We start from the raw sequence: 24,423 nt of genomic DNA, 5'->3' as shown, positions 1-24,423 counted from the left end.
TTAGAGTCCTTACATAGGTTCCCTATTGGTAGGAGAAAATAACAGAGGCCAACCAGAGAATATTGAGAAGCAAAGCAGCTAGTAAGCTTGATCTTTATTGATCTGTTGCAACAGGGTGCTCCCTCACACGCAGGAGAGGAGGAGGACCCAGAACCAAGGTGTGCAAGACCTTATAAAGACTTTTGAAATTCCCATCTTCTAGATCAAGACCACCCCCAGAAACATTACACATACATCACAGAAGGGGTGTAACCTAAGACCACCCCTCAGATACATCCCACCTACATCACAGAAATTTAAATGTAATTTAAATGTTGTTTTTCTCCTGTCACAGTTTATCTCCTGTCTGGCAAGTTACTTGATTGGATTGCCTGGGGAGCCTGGCCATTCTTTTGTAGTGGTAAAATACTTATTTCCTGGGCCAGGTCACAGGCTCACACCTTATTCATATCTTAAATGTGTCCTTAAGACAGGATTTGTGAGGAAAGAGACAATGGGGAGACTTATCCAGTTTGACCTTGCAGAGAAAACATTTGGTCAGTTTAGGAATCAAAATGGTTCCAGGTTGGCCTTCCTGTGTTGACTATGTATGTGCGGTTATGAACATTGCCATATATCTAAGACCATAAAATTCCTATCACATTATCCCCCCTTTGGGGCTAGAATTTTTCTTAAAAATTTTTGCCCCACAAATAATAACATCATATGTTGTAAATGGATGCCTTTGTGTAAATATATCATATAAAAATAACATATGTTGCATTTTGTTACTAAATTACTTGTGGCATTCTAGATCTTTGGGAGAGACCATTTACTCAATAGTGTTCCATGCTTTACACTTAGCAGGAAGGTCCAGTAATGACCGAAAAATGCAGTTGGTGTTTTGTCCTTCGCCATTTTTGTGTGTTTCTCAGGTGTCAAGCTAGCTCTTCTGTGGTCTCACACTGGCATAGTGCTACAGCAACACATCCTGTTGAATCCCCTCGGGGCTTTCATTTAACCATGTCGCCTGGCATTCACCATAGCTGGCACAGGTTTGGACATCTCATGAGAGAGATTTCTTTGCCTTGGCCTTTCTATGGGATTTTATTATAGGCTGTGGTCTTGCACTCATGGGAAGTTGCTCACTTGCACTTAAAGGACCAAAAAGCTAATTGCAGCCTGGATACACTTGCCCAATTCAAACTGAGTCCAATTATACTTTATATATGCCCATGGTTCTCAACTTATCAAAACAAACTGTTAAAAGAAAACCATTCTTAAAAAGGGCACTTGTCCAAATAAGTCAATTTAACTCTATAAGGGATCATTCCTGCTAAATCAAGGCATATACACTTTTCTTGTTATCTGGGCTTTCATGGATCTTGAAGCTTCTCCTTGGTAAAATCAAAATTCGGTAGAGAAGAGCAAGCACACAATTTGGTTGTCCAATTGAGATGAAAAAATGAGAGCAATTATGGGGAAAAACCTTAAGATTCACTGTGTGCAATCTGGGGGGGAAAGTATGAAAATGATATGCAGATGTTAGCAAAATAAAATAAAATAAATAATGTGTTGGAGATATAAACAAAATGAAGGAACCTTATTCCACGTATGGTGGACATGTCCTCAAATAAATAAAATTTGAGACATGATCTACACCCATTTACATTTGGCATTCTAATCAAAACATCCCAAATAATAATAAAGAGTGTTGTTTCAAAACTACCTGATAAAATATGGTTCCAAGAATAATACTTGGTTGTGGTTAGATTAATTTCACGGCTGTACGGGAAATCCAAGATTAATAAATAAATACAGAACAATTGCTACTTAAAGACAGTACTGAATCTGCAAGAGATACAGAAGTCATAGAAGAGATTCAGAATAGTTTTCTGGAACAGAAAGAAAGTGACTGCAAAGAGAGAAAGAAATAGTAAAAAAGTAATTTCTTTCTGGGAACTTCGTGTATAGAAAAACAAATCACTATTTGTGTCCTTTGAATAATTAAAAAAAATATTTTTTGTGACAAAATTAAAATAAATAAATGAATGGGCACACTGCAGAGTGCCAGGCGGGACAAGCAAATATGATCATCAGTTGACTTAATCTAAATATAGCCTGCTCTATCGGAAAGCATGTAATATAGGAGAATCCTCCATGGAAAAAACTTGGGGTGTAAGCCAAACCCTTCTGTTGTTCATAGTTATGCACCCTACATTATACAGAAACAATTACACACAGAAATTTTGTCCCCCCTTTGTGGGGGTAACACACTATCAGACACATTTCAGCATTCCTACATAATAACACATAATACACAACAAACTAATTAAATATCAGTTACATATCTTGAGACAATTGTGATCTTTTACGTATGTATCTCAAAAGTGAGAAAATGTCCTTGCAATTCATCTCCTCCCCCCTTTGTCAGCCCCACTCCCCCGTCAGTCTGTATCCTTTGAAAGAGATAGCTGTGGGCACTTTGAAAACTCTGGTGTCTGTTGTTGCAGGTCTTGTGATGGTGAAGAACTGAGTTGAGGGGTTGTTGCTGCTTTTTCATCATCGCACATCTGTAGAAGTGATATCCTGTAAGGGGGCAGGGTTTTTGGGGGACTTAAAAGAGTTAGAAAAAGGAAGGAGCAAAAGCCCCCTCCCCAAGAAAATCTCCTTGAGTTATTAGCTGCAAATAATAAAATCTTAGCATGTTAAGCATTTTACTCATTTTAATATTATTATCACATTTCCATATAATTACTGTTACTATCTGCTAAGTTTGTTTGCTTTCCTTCGTTTAGTTTTTTCTCCATATTAATAAAATTACTCCACGTTTAGAGAAAGAGAACTGTAAAAAAAATACAAGAAAGTTTAAAAAAAATAAAAAGAAAGCAAAAAAATTAGATTAGCATTCAGATGAAAACTGACTTGACACAAAGACATCAGATTCAGAAAAGAATTATTATTAAATAATACAAAGATATTATCAGAACCACACAGATTACTACTGGACTAAAAAAAATGGGAAAACAATGGAAAAAGGCTTCAAATTCAGCATGTGCTATCTGATAAGTAGAACTTGATGAAAATGACTTTCAACATGTGATGGACATGTCCCCAAAGTAAAACACACACACACACACACACACACACACAATGACCTATGAGGAACCAAAAATAAATGCTAAGACACACAATTTTTAAGAAACCTGAAGTAACCTGTTTTGGCATTCTAACAACCCAATGAAAAACTGATTAATAAATGAACAGATTATTTGTAACCTAAAAAAGTGTCAAAGCCACAAAGAGATAGAGGGAAATAAACTAATATAGCAGGGATTCAGACTTGTTTTGCTGAACAGAAAGAAAGTGACTGTTTGGCTTTAAGGGAAGAAAGACGAAAAGAAATACAAATGCAATTACTTTTTATAGAGTATTTAAATCACTGTTTGCATCCCCTCATTATCATTTGTGCTGTGGGAGAAAAGAAGGGACAAACACTTTGTTACTGGGGTTCACATATCCTGTTAAAAGGGAAAATTATTTCATACATATCCTGTTAAAAGGGAAAATTATTTCATGTGAGAAGTCTGTCAGGAAATGCTGTTCCTAAAATGCATAGGCATACACACACATACACACAAAAAACTGTTATAAAATTTAAATCCCATTGGGGAGACATTCTACTCAAGAGAGGAACTCACAGTGGGAGTGCTTTGATATTTACCTGTGAAAAGAATTTGGCATGTTAGATTTGAAACTTGACAACCTCTTTACTTTTGATGGTCCATTTTGTCCCTGGAGCAAAGGACACATTAAGGGTGATTTCCCTCAATGGTTCCAAGTTTTACATAAGGAAATTTGGATAGGTTCCTCCTTGCAGCACACTGCTCTCCAAACCTCCTCTCCCCCCTCCTTTTCCCCCTCCTTCCTCTCTTTTTTTTAGCTGATCTAGCCTCTGTGCATGTGCAGAGTTCATGTCTCAGCAAACCTTTTATACTATTGAAAATGTTGCATCTTTTGGCAAAATTAGAATTTGAATAAGGAAAGGGCAGGGTAAGGAGTAGATTTTAAAAATAGGGTTAGATTTTAAAACAAAAAAGAGAAACTCAGCAATTCAAGTATTCACCAACCAAAACTAACAATTGCAGCCCAAGCAAAGGGACTGCTTCCTTTATGTACAGGAAAGGGCTAATATCCCTCTGGCCATTCGCGGAACAATCTGCCACGCCCTTATATATGGGGAAAATGGCCAGAGAGTCAGAATTCATAAGATTTTTAACATTCTCAGTCATTTCAGCCTTACCATTTGCAGACAAAATTTTCCTGCCCTTTATTTACAGGATGGTTAAGGCTACTCAATTATATGTCAAGGCTCATTCTACTTAATTATATGAATTGTATGTGCTTAAGCTTTGAGTAGACTTTTAAGTCTGATTTTTGTAAATAATAGACAAAATGATAAACACTGTAATCACTCAAATGCCTGATATCACCAGTTCTGCTTCAAAACATCACGGCTTTCACCTCTCACCTTTAAGAACAAAGAGCAAATCTGGGCTGAATTTCAACTCATCAGCCACAAATTGGGAAAGTTGAAAGGGACCTGGGATCATCTAGTCCAACCCTAAAATACAGGGTTCATAGCAAGATTTGTACTACCAGAAACACATACATACTTATGTACACAGACACAACTGGGGAAGAGACCACAAGCCATGCGCCTATCATGTACTAATGAAGAGGAAAATAAAAGTACCCAACTTTATACAGAACCCTTTTAGCAGATCTTGAAGCTAGTTTGAGTGAGTTTCTTCCTTAGACTTGTAAGTATAGTTAAAACAGCCATAGATTTGATTTAAAAGGAATACACAAGTGAACAATTTTTCCTCAATTTTTCCTGAACTTGCAGAGGAATAGTAAAACCTAATCTATGCCCCCACTTGCAGTTTCCTTTAAGGGAAGCTTACTCAGGAGTAAATTTACCTGGCACAGAAGTAAGAAGAAAAAAACCCTGAAAGAGACAGAATGAAACGGGGGGGGGGGGCATTTTCTAAGAAAAGAGGCCAGGAAGTCTTATAGAGACTGATATCAGGAGCCTTACAATAACTCTTCTGTCCAACCAAATCAAAGTTAAAACTGGACTCAGATATTTTTCTTAGAAGGTTAGAAGGAACACCATATTGTCAGTCATATGCTTAATGAAATACAGAGACTGCATTTTAGCTTGAGACAGCAATTGTGCTCAACTAGACTTTTGCAGCAGAAACATTAGTTTAACTTCACATTCCAAAATAGACTGGAACACGGGTGTACTCACAAACTCAAAAGTTACAACCAAACATCATTTGCCATTAGACTTAAATTCACCCTCCTCACTTAAACTAGAGGAAGGAGGTGGGGTAATTCTCCTTTCAGAACACAAGTAGCACATATACAGGATTTTACCACTTGGGAGGGAAACTCTCTTTTAGAGCCTCTCTCAAATAACAAACATTTGCACACTTCATTCTCAATTTTGTCTTGTTTAAGATTGATAAGGCCCAACATGGCTTTCTTAGATTTAAAATTTTGGAGCAAGCTTGCATTTTTATTTTAGATGGCACATTTAAGATAAGCAGCTGCTGGATGTTACCTAAGTACAATTTAAACACAGGAAAAACGTTTCTTAAACACAAATTGAAGGGGACTGTCAGAGTCCAGGCCGGAAATAAGCGCCAACTGGGCTTCTTTCCCATCAGGAGTCTGCGGGTTCATTTCTTTTGATTGAGGTGCACCCATTTTAAGAATTTTAATAGCGCTAGCTTTTACTTTTATACTGCAGTCGGGGTTTTATCCCCACTTTTCAGGAAACACAATAAATAACCCACAGTAGACTCAATTTGGACAACTCCGAGAATTAGTACTGTGACACACCGCCGTTCGTCTGGCCTGACTTACTAGGCTGGTACAGCTGTTGGCCTTTCCTGGCTACTAAGCTAACAGTGCAGTCAGCGATCTCAAACCCCCCCTATGGTCATTTCTCAGCCAGGGAGCCCACAGCAACCTCCTGCCTCTTACAATCTAACCTGAGAGTTCCCTACTGGATGCTTGCGTAGCGCAGTGCCAGATTGGGACTCAGAAATGACAAAGAAGGAAAGGAATCAGGTGCCCTTGCTTTCTCTGCTCACAGGTCATCTCTAACAAAGATCGCCATGGCAGAGGTGCGGCTGCACCTGGGAGTTATAGTTTTCAGTACAGAAGAAAAAGCACAACCTTTTCTGGGCAAAACTCCGAAGGAATAGGTCGGCATATAGACTGTAGAAGGGAAATGAAAGAAGTTTCCCTGGGCATACTCCGAAGGGTTACAGAAAGGAGGAGAAGGCAATTTTTTCAAGGGTTAGATGAGGGAAAAAGTAGAAAGTATAGATTTGAAGGGAAAAGGAAGAGTTAATTTTGGTTGCTGTGGTTTAGAGAACCCAACCCACTACCCGTGTTTCCTACTTAATACTCACTTCCGCATGCGCTGTTCCTGGTGATCCCGCGATCTCTTGACTGGTTGTTTAAGGCCGGCCTGATCAAGCGTTGCTTCCTCTGGTTAGCCCCGCTGAACCTCCAGTTATTTCCAGACCCTGGAATCGATGGAGGACTGGTCATTCCTCCTGGCAAACTGCCTGGTGCGCGCTGGATAACCAGTCCTTCCCCGCCTCCAGAATCCGGGTAACCAAAAGTCCCTTCGTGGTCGCCATCTGTAGTAAATAAAAATATGCCCTTTTCCCTTATGGGGTGTCCAAGAGCCCATTTAGAGTCCTTACATAGGTTCCCTATTGGTAGGAGAAAATAACAGAGGCCAACCAGAGAATATTGAGAAGCAAAGCAGCTAGTAAGCTTGATCTTTATTGATCTGTTGCAACAGGGTGCTCCCTCACACGCAGGAGAGGAGGAGGACCCAGAACCAAGGTGTGCAAGACCTTATAAAGACTTTTGAAATTCCCATCCTCTAGATCAAGACCACCCCCAGAAACATTACACATACATCACAGAAGGGGTGTAACCTAAGACCACCCCTCAGATACATCCCACCTACATCACAGAAATTTAAATGTAATTTAAATGTTGTTTTTCTCCTGTCACAGTTTATCTCCTGTCTGGCAAGTTACTTGATTGGATTGCCTGGGGAGCCTGGCCATTCTTTTGTAATGGTAAAATACTTATTTCCTGGGCCAGGTCACAGGCTCACACCTTATTCATATCTTAAATGTGTCCTTAAGACAGGATTTGTGAGGAAAGAGACAATGGGGAGACTTATCCAGTTTGACCTTGCAGAGAAAACATTTGGTCAGTTTAGGAATCAAAATGGTTCCAGGTTGGCCTTCCTGTGTTGACTATGTATGTGCGGTTATGAACATTGCCATATATCTAAGACCATAAAATTCCTATCACACTACCTCACTGTACAAGTCACAGCCGTTGCTCCACCTACTTTTTTCTTTGGGCCCCTGTCCTCGCATCCAGCACTGGCATATGGCCCTCAGAAAGTTCCCCATGAGCTAATGTGGACCTCAGGCTGGAAAAAGCTCCCCCACACCCCTGGTATACAGATAATCCTCCAGAGTTCCTTAATATGTACATTTCATCAGTCTCATCAGTCTTATTTAACTTCTAGAGACTTAAGGAAAGAGGAGGTGAAATGAAAACCAAGGAATAGCAACTCTAGTAAATAAGCATAAATGTAAAGGTAAAGGGACCCCTGACCATTAGGTACACTACATTAAAACAAACACCCAATGATATAAGTGCATCACCCAAAAATTCCTGACAAAAAAAAAGGAATGGGCAAAATAGGGTCAAATGTCAGAACATAGAGAGTGACCCTGAAAAATACAGAAATAAGACTCTGTTGTAAATAAAAATATGCCCTTTTCCCTTATGGGGTATCCAAGAGCCCATTTAGAGTCCTTACATAGGTTCCCTATTGGTAGGAGAAAATAACAGAGGTCAACCAGAGAATATTGAGAAGCAAAGCAGCTAGTAAGCTTGATCTTTATTGATCTGTTGCAACAGGGTACTCCCCTCACACGCAGGAGAGGAAGAGGACCCCCAAAAATGCTGTGCAAGGGCTTATAAAGACTTTTGAAATTCCCATCTTCTAGATCAAGACCACCCCCAGAAACATTATGCATTCATCACAGAAGAGGTGTAACCTAAGACCACGCCTCAGATAAGGCGGTCTAAAACAGAACATTTGCATGTTGTTTTCTCCTGTCGCTTTGTTTATTTCCTGTCTGGCAGGTTACTTGATTGGATTTCTTGGGGAGCCTGGGCAGTCTTTTGTAATGATAAGGCTCACACCCTTATTCAAACACAGATTAAGACAGGATTTGTGAAGGAAGAGACAATGGGGAGGCTTTTCCATTTTGACCATGCAGAGAAACATTTGCTCAGTTTAGGAATCAAAATGGTTCCAGGTTGGCTTTCCTGTGCTGATCTATGTACGTGTGGTTATGAACGTTGCCATATATCTAAGACCATAAAATTCCTATCACAACTCATATATAGGAGGCCCTCAAGTAAAATGCTAAAGTTTGATACATTTCATATATATATATATACTGTATATATATATATATATATATATATATATATATATATATGAATATGAACTGTATATGTGTGTGTTCAATACTTTTCTCATATATATATACACACACAGTATATGAAATATATATATATGATATATATATGTGTGTGTGTGTGTGTGTGTATATATATATAACTTTTATATGTAAATTTTTTATATAAAAATTTCATACATACATGTGTGTATGTATAAAGGATACATATATGTGTGTGTGTGTGTGTGTGTCTTTCTCTTTCTCTTTCTCTCTCTCTCCCTCCCTCCCTGAAGGCATTAAACAATAATAAGCCTCGGCTTATGGCCTCCTTTCTGCAGAGCAACCTCAACGCCGCGGCCCCTCTGCCTCCCGCGCCTTGTTTCCTCCGTGACGGGAACAATTTGGCTAATGCACAGCTCCAGAGCTGCAGGACTTCAAAGTACTTCCGGAGGTTGTGCACTTCCTGCTTCCGGATCCCTTGGCCGAGGTGGGGGAGAGAGAAACGTTGCCTGTTTTACGGTAAACCCCCCCACCCCCCCACCCCTTATGCTCGGCAGAGAGGAAGGTGCACGGGTGTCGGGTGTGGGTTGGGACCAGGAGTTGGTGGCGGGGTTGCCAAGTTTTGAACTCGTGGCTGCAGCTGTGCCTTTCGCACTGAATAATACATGGTCTCCGCTCCTTGAAAAGCTTCACCGACTGAATTCCACGTATCGCTATAGATGGGGAAGGCGCAAGGGCAGGGCTGGGCTACTGTCGTCGTCGTCGTTTTCTAGCCCAGTCATGTTATTTATGAAATAACATATTTATTTTAACTTTTTTCTGTTTTTAACACTTGATTGGGAGCCGCCCAGAGTGGCTGGGGAAACTGAACCAGATGGGCGGGGTATAAACAAATAATAATAATAATAATAACAACAATAACAACAAAAATAACAATAGCGCAGTGATACTGGTCTAAGGTTGCCAGAGGGAGGCAAGGGCAGCCCCGGTTCTTGTGAGAGAAACATTGGCGCCAGAGATGGATGGAGATGGTGACAGAGCAACTTATCTTCGTGTTTCTGGTGGAATGATTACGTTGCAGGTGCAAATGAGGACTGGAAACTTGCTGGGGAAACCGTCTTGGGAAGAGATGGAGCTTGTGGCGGGTGTGGGGGTGAGTGGTGGGTGAGGAATGTGCTGGCCAGGTGAAAAAGTGGCCAGGACTCCAGCACCTGAAACCATTGCATAGAAGAGACGGTTTAAGCGCTTGCAGCATTTCGTGCAATGTTATAGCTACTGGCTGACATTTCACCCTTCGATATGATTAAAAGGGGTTGCATCTGGGTGCCCGGAAGGGGAGCAGGGAGGATCACTGAGAAAGAAGGCTTATGAGGGTGTAATCAGGAGGAAGCCCCACTGAACTTTCACTTACTCCTTGGTAAGTGTGTGTGTAGGATTGCAGCATAGGGTAAATAAGTCAGAGTACTTGTGAGCTAGATAAGGCTTTGAGCGGTAGAGGAGAACGCAGTTGTCAAATCGGTGATATTGAGGTGGGAAGTGTTTTTAAATTGGCAGAGAGGATATGGGGTAATGCAGAAGGTGTGCAAAATGGAGACCTAGTGCAGTGGCAAGGAGGAAGCTAATAATTTATGAAAGACTAAAATGTTGAGGGATGCTATAGTGAGTTGTCAGTTGGGGTGTTTTGTGCCTTTCATTGAGGGACACTGAACTGTGAGACTTTCAGGTACTATGCTGCTTATACCTCTCCAGAACTTTTTAAGAACAGGATTCATAATGTTTATAATCCTTGTATTAATTGCTCTGCCGGGGAGTTTGAGATTTGTTGTGTGTTGGGGATTTTAAGTCAGAACGCTCTTTGGGGAAATGGGAACACAGGCAGGAATGAAGTTGTCTGGGAGCAATTTCTTGATATTAATTAGTGATATCATTTGATGTTTCTCCTGCAAGACTTAATTCTGCCGCAGACTCTCATTCTTGTATTTGTTTGGGAATAGCAGGTAGTATTGTCACTGGTAAATGCATTTTGGGCATTTTTACAGGAAGATAGCATTTCCCCACCGCTACTTGGTTTGTAAGGGAAAAGGGATTGAGAGTGATGTGGAGGCGATTCTCAAGTAGAGGGTTTTAAAAAGCTATCAGATGTGTAGATCATTTTAATGATTGTATGTGCTGTTGGGGAGGGGCCAGTGGTCAAGGATGGTGGCACTTGTAGTCCATCAACCTCTGGAGGGCCACAGTGCCCCCACCTCCCCATATATAGATGCTAGCGAAATGGTTAGCTAACCTCCGCTAGGTGGCAGTCGTACATCTTGTGCCATTAAACAACAGAAGAAACCACTTCTGTTGCTGGTTTTTTAGGGTGTATCTGACCTTTCCTTCTTGGGAGTGTGGCTCATAATGAATGTATTCCCCCGCCCCCATGTGAAGAGGGGTGAATTTCAGCGGTCTCAAGACTTGGTATGACTGAGATCCTAGACTTCAAAATAAGGAGAACTTGAGAGCTGGCATCCCATGAAAGAAGGCACATCTGAGAACAACAGGCTGGGTTGTGGGACAATTGGTAGTTGATACCTTGGCATGACAGTGAGAGTTCCTTGATATTTTGGATGAGCAGGAACAAAAGAATAGACAGTTTCATCCTGTTTGTTTTAACACTGGGGAATTGCAGGAGGTGCAGCGTGTCTTTCTGGGGGGGTGTAAAGCTGTACCTGTTGAAAATCACTCTGCTGCACAATAATTAAAGGTACAGGAACCCGTAGCAAAATATTTTATGAATGGGACACGTGTCTGCCTGTGGTAGATTTGGGAATATAGCGGGGGGATAGATTTAGAGATGTTAAAAGAAACATTCTTGAATATCCAGAAAGGAATCTTTGAATCCCCCAGTTAAGAAGGTGGGTGCAGCCTGTTGAGCCACCCCATGACCATTTCCTGAGCTTTCTGTCCATCTACCCCATTCCCCCCTTCTTAATTCTCCCCATTCCAAACCTGTGGCTCTTCTGATCTGCATCCATATCCAACACAGTCCATGAGCTTTTTTGTGTCTAGTACTGCATTGGATCAGGCCCTGACAATGTGCTTAACCAAAACATATCTTTATGAAGGTAGGGAGGAGCTGCCGGCTTCTTCCTGGATTGCCCATCTAAGCCGGTATGACGCGCCATGGCAAGAACTGCACAGCAGGAGCTGTTTATACCTACCATGAAAAGAAAAAGGACACAGGTGAGGAGGCTGCTTTCTGTAGGACTCTGGATTGAGACTTGAAGGGTGGCGGCTGTGCTGCAGGGGGAACCTTGTATTATGGTGGCAGTGGTGGAGCTGCAGGTGAGGACCCCAGGATTCTGAATGGAGGGGAAGCCCTGGCTAGGTTTGGGAGAACAAGATTGTGAGTTGGGGCGACTAAAACCAGGACTGTTGCTAGATAGGGAAGTTGAGGCAGTACTTGAATCTACAGGGGAAGCTGGGGGGGCCTTAGTGAAATCTACAAGCCCTACTACCACCCAACTCTCCCTAAATGTGAAAATGGTTCTCCTTCCCCGTAGCCTTCATAAAAGCAGTGGTTTAAGGGAACTACTAAAAAAGCTTGGTACCAGCAGCCTCCCTTTCACCACTATGGAATTTGAGCACTGCTCCAGGGCTAGTACAGTGAGAGAATAAAGGTCAAAACAGGGAGGCAAATCACTGGTACGTTTGCTTATAGCCAGGTGAGAATTGGGAGAAGCTCCGGGATAGTCAAGAGTATTGGGCACACCCTGTGGTCTGATTTAACACCACCCAGTGTTTCATTGAAACTCAGGTGGAAATTAAGCTATGCAACTCCAGGCTAATTCCGCCTTCTCTCTATTGCTGGAGGAGATTATGGGTTTCCAGCCCTTAAACTGTTAGCAATCAGGTGAGCAGTCCTGAGTAGGTCACTTGACAACCTGGGCTTCTCTGGGCAGATATTTTACCAACTGTTTTCCCTTTCTGGATTCAGAGATTTAGCAGAGCCGCTTAGGCAGGCAGGCTCTTTTCATTAATGCGGCCTTAATGTGACCATTGCTCCCCCCCCCCACCTTTCCCCAGCTGCCTCTGGATACGGGACCCAGAACGTCCGTCTGAGCAAAGATGCTGTCAAGGATTTTGACTGCTGCTGCCTCTCCCTGCAGCCCTGCAAGGACCCTGTTGTGACGTAAATATCTGGCAAGGCCCATGGGAGAGTGTTCAGTGTATTAAACCGGAGATCTGCTACACTACTTAACCACTTGCCTTTTTTGTAGTTCACTAATAAAGCAGTGGATCTCTAAACCTGGATCCAACATTCATGCACACACACAAAGTTGCTTCTTTCATTGACTCGCAGAGTTAAGTGAAATTATTTGTTCACTCGCTATATACGCCTGTTGAGATAATAATTATTTATGTTCTTTTTCATGCAAATTCCTGTACGGTCATACCTTGGATCTCAAACGCCTTGGCTCCCAAACAATCAAAACCCAAAATAGAGCGTTCCAGTTTTCGAACGATTTTCGGAAGCTGAACATCTGGCACTGCTTCCGCGGCTTCCGATTAACTGCAGGAGGTTCCTGCAGCCAATCAGGAGCCGTGCTTTGGTTTCCGAATGTTTTGGAAGTCAAACGGACCTCTGGTACAGATTCCGTTTAACTTCCAAGGTACGACTGTAGAGTCAAATTCTCTTCTGCCGCTGGGAAGCGGTGATTACATTCCCATTTCACAGATGGCAAATTGTGGCTAACATGTCCATAACTGAGCAGGAACTTGAACCCCAACCAAAGTCTAGTATTTATCACAGGACTATATTGTCCCCTTCTGCTGTAGAATGATATCTTGGTTTGGTGGCATGACCTCCCAGGTGTATCCTTGACCTGTGGGGCTCATATGGATACTCCTCTGGTGCTCTGCAGCTTGCATGGGAGCCTTTATGGAAGTGGCATTTAATTGTGATTCTTATCCTGCCTGTGTCCCTCTCCAGCCCTGATGGATACCTGTATGAGAAAGAAGCTATCTTAGAGTACATCCTGCACCAGAAAAAGGAGATCGCCCGGCAAATGAAGGTAACCAGAGAAGTGGCTAGTATGCTAATCTGAAGAGCCAGATTTGTATGTTCACAGCTGTCAGCTGGTTTAATAGATGGGTGAGAGAGCACTGCATCAATATTTTACGAAAGGGGAGGAGGTGGCACTCAAGAGAACTGGTAAAATGAAATATATATGCCAAGCCACATGGAAACCAGGCTAGTTGAAGTAGAGATCTTTTTAATCTGTGTGTTTGTTTTCTCCCCTGCCTCCAAGGAGCTCAGGCTGGGGCTTCCATCTTTGTTAAGAACCTGTGTGAAATAGGCTCGCCTCGTGCAGCACCCTTCTTTGGGGATGCTCTCCTGTGTGCCTTGCTTCTGACACAGTGCAAGACAGCCATATAGGGCAGGGAAGAGGCACTTAAATCATCACTTGCTCCAGTGCATTCAACAGGAATTGCCTCTAAGAACCAGGAGCCACTGATGCCATCTGCTCAGTGGGGCCTACAAGTCTAAGGGGAGGACTTCACAGAAGGGTATAACAGAAAGTGTAGTGAGAACTTTAGAACTGTAATGGTTTAAAAAGGTAAAGGGACCCCTGACCATTAGGTCCAGTCGTGGCCAACTCTGGGGTTGCGGCGCTCATTTCGCTTTATTGGCCAAGGGAGCCAGCGTACAGCTTCCGGGTCATGTGGCCAGCATCACTAAGCCGCTTCTGGCGAACCAGAGCAGCGCACGGAAACGCCATTTACCTTCCTGCTGGAGCAGTACCTATTTATCTACTTGCACTTTGACGTGCTTTCGAACTGCTAGGTTGGCAGGAGCAGGGACCGAGCAATGGGAGCTCACCCCGTCGCGGGGATTCGAACCGCCGACCTTCTGATTGGCAAGCCCTAGGCTCTGTGGTTTAACCCACAGCGCCAATTGTTGCTTAATAGGCTGGTTTTTAATGTAAAGTGCTTAAGGTGGTACTCCAAAACAGCTGAAGGCTGCTCTGTGCTTTTTGCTGATTTCTTTTCATGCCCAATGCCTGTTCTCTCTCTTCACTTTCATCGCGTCTCTCTCACTTGGATCGTAGCAAGGAGTGTGCCCCTTCCGTATTTCAGCAGGAGAGCTTTGTCTTTGTCATGACAGTTTTTATTCCTGTGCAAAACTGCAGGCCTACGAAAAGCAGAAGAATGAGAAGAAGGCGGAGTTGGCGGAGTTGAGCAAGGCTGCCAAAGAGTCCAAGGTGAAGAATTTCCTCAACAAAGAGATGAGCATTGTCAGCAAACCTCTCAACCCCTTTGATCGCAAGGCAGGTAAGTGTGGAAGATTTGGGACAGGGCCGAGTGACAAAAGTGTGAGAAATAAGAAAAGTGTAAAGAAAGTGAATGACACCTCCCAGTTACTCCTTAGACAGAACCATGTACATCTTTCCTGTGCTTCATAGTAATATTTCCCCCACCCTTTTCCGTTCTGGTCCTATCTGTTCGGCAGCAATGAAGTGTTTTTAGAGATGCAATTTGTTTTTCTTTGGGTTTTGGCAGTGCCCTAAAACACAACACTGTGGCTCGAGTGTCGCTGGATCACATGCTGTCCACAGTTTATCTCCCATTGCCACAATCACACTGGTTTCTCACCCTGGTTTAAAGTTCTTCCCACATCTCCACAGCGCCCCCTATTCTCTGTAGCTCTCCGGCTGTCAGCCTCTTTGAATATTTGTCTCAAACCCACACAACTCCTCATGTGTGAAGTGAAACTCCTGGGGGAATTGTGGGTGGCCGCAATGAGGTGTAAACCCTTCTGTCAAGCATGGAGCAAAGAGGGTTGTGTGGTCCTGGGTACCTGCTGAGTTTTGTTATGGTGTTTAAAGCTTTTGCTGGGGGTTGTGGTCAACTGGACTACCAGGGTTCAACTTCAGGGATGCCTAAGTCAGTACGTGCTGGATCCTGTCAAAAACTCAGTAGGGCAAGTCTGCAGGTGAGCTCCAGTGTCCCTAATCTTGTACAGTAGGGTTAGGGAATCTTTTTTCACTTGGAGAGCTAGATCTTTATCTCCCTGCACCCCTGCAAGCTAGCTTTGACAGGTGGGTGGGGCCACCCACCTGTCATTCATCTGACATCACGATGTGTTCAGGGGTCTGATAGGTGGGAGGGGACTGTTCCGCTAGTGCATTCCCCACAAGGAATGAAGCAGCAGGACTTAACTTTGCTCACTAGCTGGTACAATCCTGCTTTCTTCAGGGGTCTGCTGTGTCAGCACATTCCCTGCCAGGAACACAATGGCAAAGCGACCCAGAAACTACAACAAACCCAGAATGTGGCAGCTAGACTGGTGACTAGGAGTGGCCGCCGAGACCATATAACACCAGTCCTGAAAAACCTACCTTGGCTCCCAGTACGTTTCCAAGCACAATTCAAAGTCTTGGTGCTGACCTTTAAAGCCCTAAACTGCCTCGGCCCAGTATACCTAAAGGAGCGTTTCCATCCCCATTGTCCAGTCCGGACACTGAGGTCCAGCTCGGAGGGCCTTCTGGCGGTTCCCTCACTGCGAGAAGCAAAGTTACAGGGAACCAGACAGAGGGCCTTCTCAGTAGTGGTGCCCACCCTGTGGAACGCCCTCCCATCAGATGTCAAAGAAATAAACAATTATCTGACTTTTAGAAGACATCTGAAGGCAGCCCTGTTCAGGGAAGTTTTTAATGTCTGATGTTTTATTACTTTTTTATTATTATCATTAATTTTGTTGGGAGCCGCCCAGTGTGGCTGGGGAAACCCAGCCAGTTGGGCAGAGTATAAATTTATTATTATTATTATTATTATTATTATTATTATTATTAAGCAGCACTCTGCAAGATTGAACCTTTTCCCCTGCTTGTTGGCTGATATCCCTCAGTGGCCTCCACTGATCGGCAGGTGGCTGTGGTTTGGGAGAAATGTGCGCATGGGCCAAGACTGGCCTGCATGTTGAAGGTTTTCTGCTCCTGCTATACAGCCATGTCTTTCCACACACTACCTTAGATTTTCACCTCTTTCTTGGGAAACTATTGGACTTAATAACTGCCCTGTTCTGTGGGTTACAGGAGATGCTCAGCCTGGACCCAGCAATGAAGACAAGGCCAAACAACTGCCCAGCTTTTGGATTCCTTCGCTGACCCCAGAGGCCAAGACCAAAGTCATTCCGAAGCCAGTGAGTTCCTTTTTTTATTCCTTTTCCCGGCTAACGCATTGCCCCGTCTTCCTTAGGGAGTGTCTGCACTACAACTCTAAACCAATTTACCTGTCACAGTGTCTCCAACACACCCAGAAAATTGAAACTCTTGGAATAGAGAACTTCTGTCATGGTCACAAAACTGCACTTCCAGAGTTCTTGGGAGAAGTCCTGAGGAGTTAACTGCATTGAGCTAGTTGCTGTCTTTGAGATTAGGAAGATACTGTCTTCCAGTTGAGATGGTCCTTTTTTGTCATTTGGTTTTTCCCTCCTGTGTGGCTGTGGAGTTGAAAGGTATTGAAATTGAAATACTTTATTGTCACTTGTACAACTTGTATACAGTGAGATTACACGAGCACCCCCCACTCAGCTCTCTTAAATCTTAATTCCCCTTGTTTACTGACACACACACACCCAACCTGAAAGTCAGTTGCCCTGTTGTTATCTTTTCATTCAGCATCCTAACAGCCCATGGATAGAAGCTGTTCTTTACCCTGTTGGTGCGACTAATCATGCTTCTATATCTTCTGCCTCATGGCAGGAGATCAAGAAAGTGCCGGCCAGGGTGTGAATCATCCCTGATAATTTTCCTCACTCTCCTGAGGCAGTGTTCTTCCGCTATTTCATCCAGCGGATTCACGTGACAGCCCATAATATCTTGTGCTGTATTCACCACCCTCTGTAGGCACTTCCTATCAGTTCATGTCAAACCAGCGTACCACACCATGATGCAGTATGAAAGGACACTTTCTATTGTAGACCGGTAGAAGGAAATAATCAAATCAGAAGGTCGAACTAGTGTATTCCGCTGCTGTGAAGCTGGCAGCACAACACATATGTCTACTAAGAAGTAAATGCAGTTAATTTCATGGAGGCTTACTCCTAGGTGAGCGAGTACAGGACGCAGCCTAAGAGTGTTCTGCAGGGATGATGGAAGCTGAAGTTCAGCAACATCTGCAGGGCCATAGGCTTTTCACTTCCGATGTATTATGGTGAGCAGCAGCAAAGGATTGGGTTGGGTAACCTGCACCTTCAAAGGTACCCAGGAAGCTCCACCCAGTCCCAGTAATGTGAGCTGGAAAATTTTCCCCAACAGGACATTTTGCTGCTACACTTTTCTATGAACATCTTTGATTTCTGAAAATGCATTGTTTCCTAAAATTTGTTTGTAATATAATGGATACAATTCTAGTAAAACTACACAGTTTCAAAACTGGAATTAACTCCCCCCCCCCAGATGACCAACCGTATTATTTAATTAGCTGACTACACAGCTGTCTGTTGACAAACCAATTTCCAATGCAGTGCTTTCTTCTTTTACTTCCTTATAATGTTTACTTTTTATGCTGTTCAGCTGACGTGTCTTAAAAGTGATTCAATTAAAACAATTTCCTACCAAAACTTGTAATTTGCTCAACCATCTAAACCACATAAAATCTACTCTCTTGATTTCCAACCCCCCCCCATAAAATATTTCAGCTACGGTACTTTTGGCTATGGGGGGTTGGGAGAATGAGATATAGTGCATACTTTTTAGATTTGATTACTAAAGCCAAATGAAACACTAAACTAGATCGTAATAAATTTCAGTATCAAAAGAAAATTCCCAGAAAATGTTCTGATACCTCTGATTTTTGTAAAACCCACATCTCACCTTTTTTCAGCATTTAAAGTCATGACTGTTAGATTTCATCACTATTTCCCCATTCTTTTTATACAAAATGATAATATAAATAACTTGCATCGTACTCTTACTTTACTTGCATGGGGTGAGGAATAAATAAATAAATGGGGAGAGGAGGAAACTCACTTTCCAGTTACAGTTGTACCTTGGTTTCCGAACAGCTTAGTTCTCGAACGTTTTGGCTCCCGTATTCCACAAACCCATGTTCTGGTTTGACAATTATTTTTGGAAGCTGAATGTCCAATGGGGCTTCTGTGGCTTCCGATTGGCTGCAGGAGCTTCCTGCAGCCATCAGAAGCTGCGCTTTGGTTTCTGAATGTTTTGGAAGTTGAATGGACTTCCAGAATGGATTCCATTTGACTTCCAAGGTACGACTGTATTTATTTCCCCAACCCACCTGCACACTGCTGTGATTGCAGGCTTACTCAGCCCTCACATTGCCTTTCCAAAGCCAGGTAAACGGCCCTCCACCTTGCAGAGGCAGGGGGCCAGTTCCAGGAGTCCCTGGTTTTATGGTTTTCTGCATGGACCTCCAGAACCAAACCCTCACATAAGATGCAAGTTACCTGTATTAAGGTTTAAGCCGAAATAATTTTTTCCAACCATGCATTAAGTTCCCGTTCCATCTGCTTCAAAATACTTTCATAACTTTATATTTGAATGTCCTGTGCAGGAGGTAGGGTAAGGGAGTCTTCTTATTTCTTTTTTCTTTTCTGATAGATTAAAAGTTTTTTCTTTTCTGATAGATTAAAAGTTAACCTTAGGGAGGGGAAGAGTTTGGCCACGGGGAAGTTTCTGTTGAGTTTTGTTCACTTTGATCAGTGCAGGCTGGAGTGTGTCCAGTTCTGATTCGCTGGCCATGAGTAGCTTCTGCTTCCAGGTTTATTCCCAGGATTTTAATATCTTGAGTCTCAAAATCTTCAGTATCTTGAATATTTGACCAAGCTCTGTAGCGTCCTGGAATTGATGGGTGTTTGGGTGTGTTTCAGACAGAGTGTTAATATTTGCTCTAACCCATTTGCCTCTATTGTTTCTAATTCAAACTCTGCCTCTCAACTGCTGTGCTCTTTGTCATTCTAGGACAAGTGTGTGTACTGTCCCATGAGTATGAAACCCCTGAAGTTGAAGGACCTGATCCCGGTGCATTTCACCCCAGTGGATGCTAGCGTGGATCGAGTAGGGCTGATCAACCGGCAGGACCGTTACGTGTGTGCCGTCACACGAGACATGCTTGGGAACTCTGTCCCATGTGCTGTTCTGCGTCCGTCGTGAGTGATGGGATGGGACATCTCAGGAATGGGAGGTCTTTTTTTTTAAAAAAAAGTTTTTATTTATACGTTTCAAGTTTATACATTTCATTAGTTTTACAATCAATTTAACATTTCAAAATTTGACTTCCTTCTGCCTCTTTCTGCAGTTCCTTAATTATTATTTTTTAAAATCTTTTGCATATCCGATTTCATTTCACTTGCTCATTTAATTATCTACTCTAAATATATGGGACACGGGTGGCGCTGTGGGTTAAACCACAGAGCCTAGGGCTTGCCAATCAGAAGGTCAGCGGTTCGAATCCCCCCAACAGGATGAACTCCCGTTGCTCAGTCCCTGCTCCTGCCAACCTAGCAGTTCAAAAGCACCCCAAAAAGTGCAAGTAGATAAATAGGTACTGCTCTGGTGGGAAGGCAAACGGCGTTTCCGTGCGCTGCTCTGGTTCGCCAGAAGCGGCTTAGTCATGCTGGCCACATGACCCGGAAGCTGTACGCCGGCTCCCTCGGCCAATAAAACAAGATGAGCGCCCCAACCCCAGAGTCAGCCACGACTGGACCTAATGGTCAGGGGTCCCTTTACCTTTACCTAAATATATTGTGAAACTGCTGGTTGTCAACAATAATCCTGCTAATGTTTTTATCTGTTTACAATTTATCTGTAAATATTCAGTAAATCATTTCCATTCTTTTATAAAAAGTTTGTCATATTGATTTCTTATTCCTCTGGTAAGTTTCGCCATTTCTGCATATTCCACGAGTTTTTGTATCCATTCTTCCTTTACTGGGACTTCTGCTTCTTTCCACTTTGGGGCAAGTAGCATTCTTGCTGCTATAGTAGCATACATAAATAAATTTTTATATGATTTAGGTAGTTCTGTCCCTAAAATTCCCAAAAGAAAAGCTTCTGGGTTTTTTAAAATAAAAGTTATTTTGAACATCCTTTCAGTTCATTGTATATCATTTCCCAGTAAGCTTTAACCTTTCTACAAGACCACCGCACATGATAAAAAGAACCTTCTTTCTCTTTACATTTCCAGCATTTGTTCGATTTAGATTTATACATTTTTGCCAATTTATTCAGTGTTAGATACCAATATATTATTTTCATATAATTTTTCCTTAAACCCTAACATTATATAAATTTTGTAGGGGATGGAAGGTCTTCTGCATGTATGCTAGATATGGAATAGTTGTAAGTAGCAAAGCGTGGGAATCCAGGCCTTAGCAGCAAATAATCGGTGTGTCCTTCCTTCCTTCCGCAAAGGGGCTCTGTGGTGACTCTGGAGTGTGTGGAGAGACTCATCAAGAAGGACATGGTTGATCCAGTGAATGGAGAGAAGCTGACTGACAAGGACATCATCGTTCTACAGCGGGTGAGAGTGACTGTCTAACCTCCTTCTGCAATCCTTCATAAACTCCCAGTGCTTCCTCAAAAACTTGAAACCACACAAAGCCCCAGGCCCAGACGACTTCACAGCAGAATTCTATAGGAAATTCAAAGAACCTCTGATGCCCTACATGACCCACCTATTCAATGACATCATGAGAGGGGGGCCCATCCCCAAAACCTGGACCCACTCCAAAATAGTCTCCACCCCAAACCAATGAAAGACAGCCTCAAAGTAGAATCATACCGCCCAATCTCATTAATAAACCAAGATTACAAGATATTCACATCAGTCTTGGCCAGCCGCCTAAGACTGGCTTTGTCCCTGGTCGCAATATTACAGACCCCATCAGGAAACTACTGAACCTCATCGAACACAGCAAGGCAACTAAACTCCCACTGACAATTATGTCCCTAGACATCCTCAAAGCTTTTGATTGCTTAGAGTGGAAATACCTGTTAGCAGTACTAACTAGCATGAAATTTGGCCCCAACTTCCTACAAAGTCCTCAAACAAATATCAACCCCCAGTACTGTATTCAAGGTGTCAAAAGGCACCATTAATTCATGGTTCATTTCACCTTCTTAGAAATTAATCCCATCTTTACTTGTCACCTGTGGCATTGCAGGAAGAGCCATTCCACGATGCTGAAGCTCTTCAGCTATGCTTTAGGAATCACTTCTTCCCTGCCCCATGTGATTGAAGCTACAGACGATCAACACATCCAAGTTTTCCTCAGTATTGCTAATCCCTTCAGTACAGTGGTGCCTTGGTTCTCAAATGCCTTGGTACTCAAACAACTTGGAACCCAAACACTGCAAACCCGGAAGTAAGTGCTCTGGTTTGCGAACTTTTTTCAGAAGCCAAACATGCTCCGTTTTGAGTGCCACACTTCCATTTTGAGCGTTACACTGAGGTCTGTCTGTTTTTGCTATTTATTTTGCGTTTTTTCTTTTCTTTTCTTTTTGCGGCTCTTTTTTGTTTTGTTTTTGTGACTGTGTGGAACCCAGTTCAGCTACTGATCGATTGATTGTGTGACTGCAGTACATTGTTTATAGTGTTCATTTTATGGATCAGTGGTGTTGTTAGATAGTTAACTTCATGTTAAATTGCTGTTTTAGGGGTTGTTTTTAAAAGTCTGGAACGGATTGATCCTTTTTGCCTTACTTTCTATGGGAAAGCATGTCTTGGGTTTTAGAACGCTTTGGTTTTGGAATGGACTTCAGGAACGGATTAAGTTTGAGAACCAAGGCACCACCACTGTACTATGTTCGCAGGATAAGCCCCTGAACTTAGCTTTAAGCAGCACCATCAATTTACTCCAGTCATGTATTTGTTTACAGCATAAGCAATGTTCAATATCTTCTCCACAAGCCAAATCCAGAAGTGTTTGGTGTTATTAGGGACTCCCAAACTACTTAACCCCCTCAAAAAAAGCCCTAAAATATGTGAAGTGAATTTAGATAACTCGACAGTCCTAGCCATTTCTATCCTGCAGCTAGCCAGAGATCCATAGTCTCCTGTGTGGCAACAAACACGATACAAAAATAAAAGGTTGTGTGCTAATGCTGGTCATACAACCAGTTAGTTGGATACAACCCAAAGCCTTGATGATCCCTGAAATTCTGCATGCCCTGTTGCCCATTTATGAAGCTTGAAGTCACGTTAAACTGATGTTTCTGTGTTTTTAATCTTGGGCAAGCTGCAAAACATTAGTTGCCAGTGCTTTTTGACACATGGGCAATAATTCTGGTTGCATCTCTGCTTAGATCTTGTCATATTTGGGCCCTCATGCAACAAAAGACAAACCAAGGTTTCATAGCAACATGGCAAGGAGGCATCTATGGAAGGGAGGCATAAGTGGAAGGGAAGCTTTAGTTGGGGAAGACGCAGATTCAGGAGAGAGAGGGAGAGATCACAGGAGCTCCCTATGATGTCTGGAGGTTGTTGTTTTTTTGTAAGGGATAATGAAGGGGGAAGGGTTAAGCATCCTTCTCCCGGCTCCCAATTTCCCTTTGCAAATGCACCTCTCACATGCATTAGCACCACAAGGCGAGATTGGGAGACTCTTGCTTTGCCTTATTCATCCGAGATTGGGAATCAGGGCCTGTTGCATGGTTTCACCTGGGACTTGAGTCCCAGAACCTCTCAACATGGTGGATAAGCATTCAGAAGCAGAACAGAGACACTGTATGTCCCACACAGGCAAAGCAAATTCCAAGGTCTACAGCTGCTGCTGCCATCCACCCTTGTCTTCTCTTCTTCTAGGGTGGCACAGGATTTGCAGGGTCAGGCGTGGAGCTGGAGGCCAAGAAATCCCGCCCTGTTATGCAAGCGTAACATGTTCATGCGACTGTCTTGGTGGAAGAGAGGAACAGCCAGCATGCCGCTCTAGGCTGCCCAAGACGTGCTCCCTGAAAGCACCGAACATTGCATTGGTTGGACTAGGTTCAGTCTTTTCTGAGCCCTTGTTTGGATTAGTTTAAGGGGCAGTTCACTTGTGTTTATATATCTCCATTCATCCCCCACTTTTCAGTGCATTTCTGCCACTTCCTTAACCACGCAAAGTCTCCTTTCATTTTTTAAAAGTGGATATGTTTTGCTACGGTGACAACGCACTTTAAATATTCTTTGTGAACAGCACTGTGTCAGGGTGCAAGTCTGTGTCTGCTGCGTATTGATACTTGCTCTACATGTTCAAAAGACAGAGAAATGTTCCCCCGCCCCCCAAAAAAGCACCAGTGCTGGTAATAAAAGCCAGAATAAATGAAGTTATTAATGCAAGGACAAGGAGACTTATACAGTCTACTTGCAGTCTTATACAGGTCTACTTGGGAGTAGACCCCCTGGAGTTCAAGAAGACTTACTCCCAAGTAGGGCTGAGCGATATCAGGTTTTCAACATCACACTGTATCACCAGCTAAACATCACAGTATACTGATATATCACAATGTCTGAAATAAGGGTGGAGCTACGTAGAGGCATTGGCTACCTTCATGGTTTTTTCCTGCAGTGTGATTTTTGCTGGCGCCTGCTCTTGTGATTTGCTTCCCCCTGCAGGAGGCAGGGGAAAGAGGAGCAGGTAACAGGAACTGAGAGAAGCATTGGCTGGCTTCACGGTTTTCCTCACGTTGTGATTTTTGCATAGAACACAGCACAATTTGCTATATATTGCCAGGTAAAAAAATTATGAAACCGATACCGCAACATATCGCCCAGCCCTACCCTCAGGTAAGTGGGTTGTGGGCTGTTGCCTTTGTAAAATTTCAGAACTGTGGTGAACAGCTCCACCTCCATCTTAAACTAG

The 24,423-nt window shown here is 42.9% G+C and overlaps 2 protein-coding genes across 5 annotated transcripts in view; both read left to right on the top strand.

Moving 5' to 3' along the window:
- IRF3 (interferon regulatory factor 3) overlaps nucleotides 1-24,423 on the top strand; it is a 336,177-nt gene that overhangs the window by 144,350 nt on the left and 167,404 nt on the right. The gene's annotated exons all lie outside the window — the stretch shown is intronic.
- Nucleotides 8,971-23,756, top strand: NOSIP (nitric oxide synthase interacting protein). 4 transcript variants are annotated; one of them, XM_053362543.1, is made up of 10 exons: nucleotides 9,029-9,089; nucleotides 9,881-9,987; nucleotides 11,675-11,792; nucleotides 12,636-12,741; nucleotides 13,543-13,624; nucleotides 14,744-14,885; nucleotides 16,649-16,755; nucleotides 19,541-19,728; nucleotides 20,993-21,101; nucleotides 23,385-23,756. In XM_053362543.1, exons 3-10 carry the CDS (start codon nucleotides 11,723-11,725, stop codon nucleotides 23,454-23,456), a joined length of 876 nt encoding a protein of 291 aa, XP_053218518.1. In that variant the 5' UTR covers nucleotides 9,029-9,089; nucleotides 9,881-9,987; nucleotides 11,675-11,722; the 3' UTR covers nucleotides 23,457-23,756. The 4 variants fall into 4 exon arrangements, with proteins under 4 accessions (XP_053218516.1, XP_053218517.1, XP_053218518.1 ...); XM_053362541.1 differs by lacking the exon at nucleotides 9,881-9,987 and having other exon boundaries at nucleotides 8,971-9,089; XM_053362542.1 differs by lacking the exon at nucleotides 9,881-9,987 and having other exon boundaries at nucleotides 8,976-9,089; nucleotides 11,679-11,792.

The sequence above is a fragment of the Podarcis raffonei genome, chromosome 13 (assembly GCF_027172205.1).
Source record: "Podarcis raffonei isolate rPodRaf1 chromosome 13, rPodRaf1.pri, whole genome shotgun sequence".
Classification (NCBI taxonomy): domain Eukaryota; kingdom Metazoa; phylum Chordata; class Lepidosauria; order Squamata; family Lacertidae; genus Podarcis; species Podarcis raffonei.
This window is presented reverse-complemented; position numbering and strand designations above follow the sequence as displayed.

Excerpts from the sequence above, each read along its gene's own strand:
- NOSIP (XM_053362541.1), top strand. The coding sequence starts at position 11,723 with ATGACGCGCCATGGCAAGAACTGCACAGCAGGAGCTGTTTATACCTAC. Across the intron at positions 11,793-12,635 it reads TGAAAAGAAAAAGGACACAG|CTGCCTCTGGATACGGGACC; the intron begins GTGAGGAGGCTG and ends ACCTTTCCCCAG. Across the intron at positions 21,102-23,384 it reads ACATCATCGTTCTACAGCGG|GGTGGCACAGGATTTGCAGG; the intron begins GTGAGAGTGACT and ends CTCTTCTTCTAG.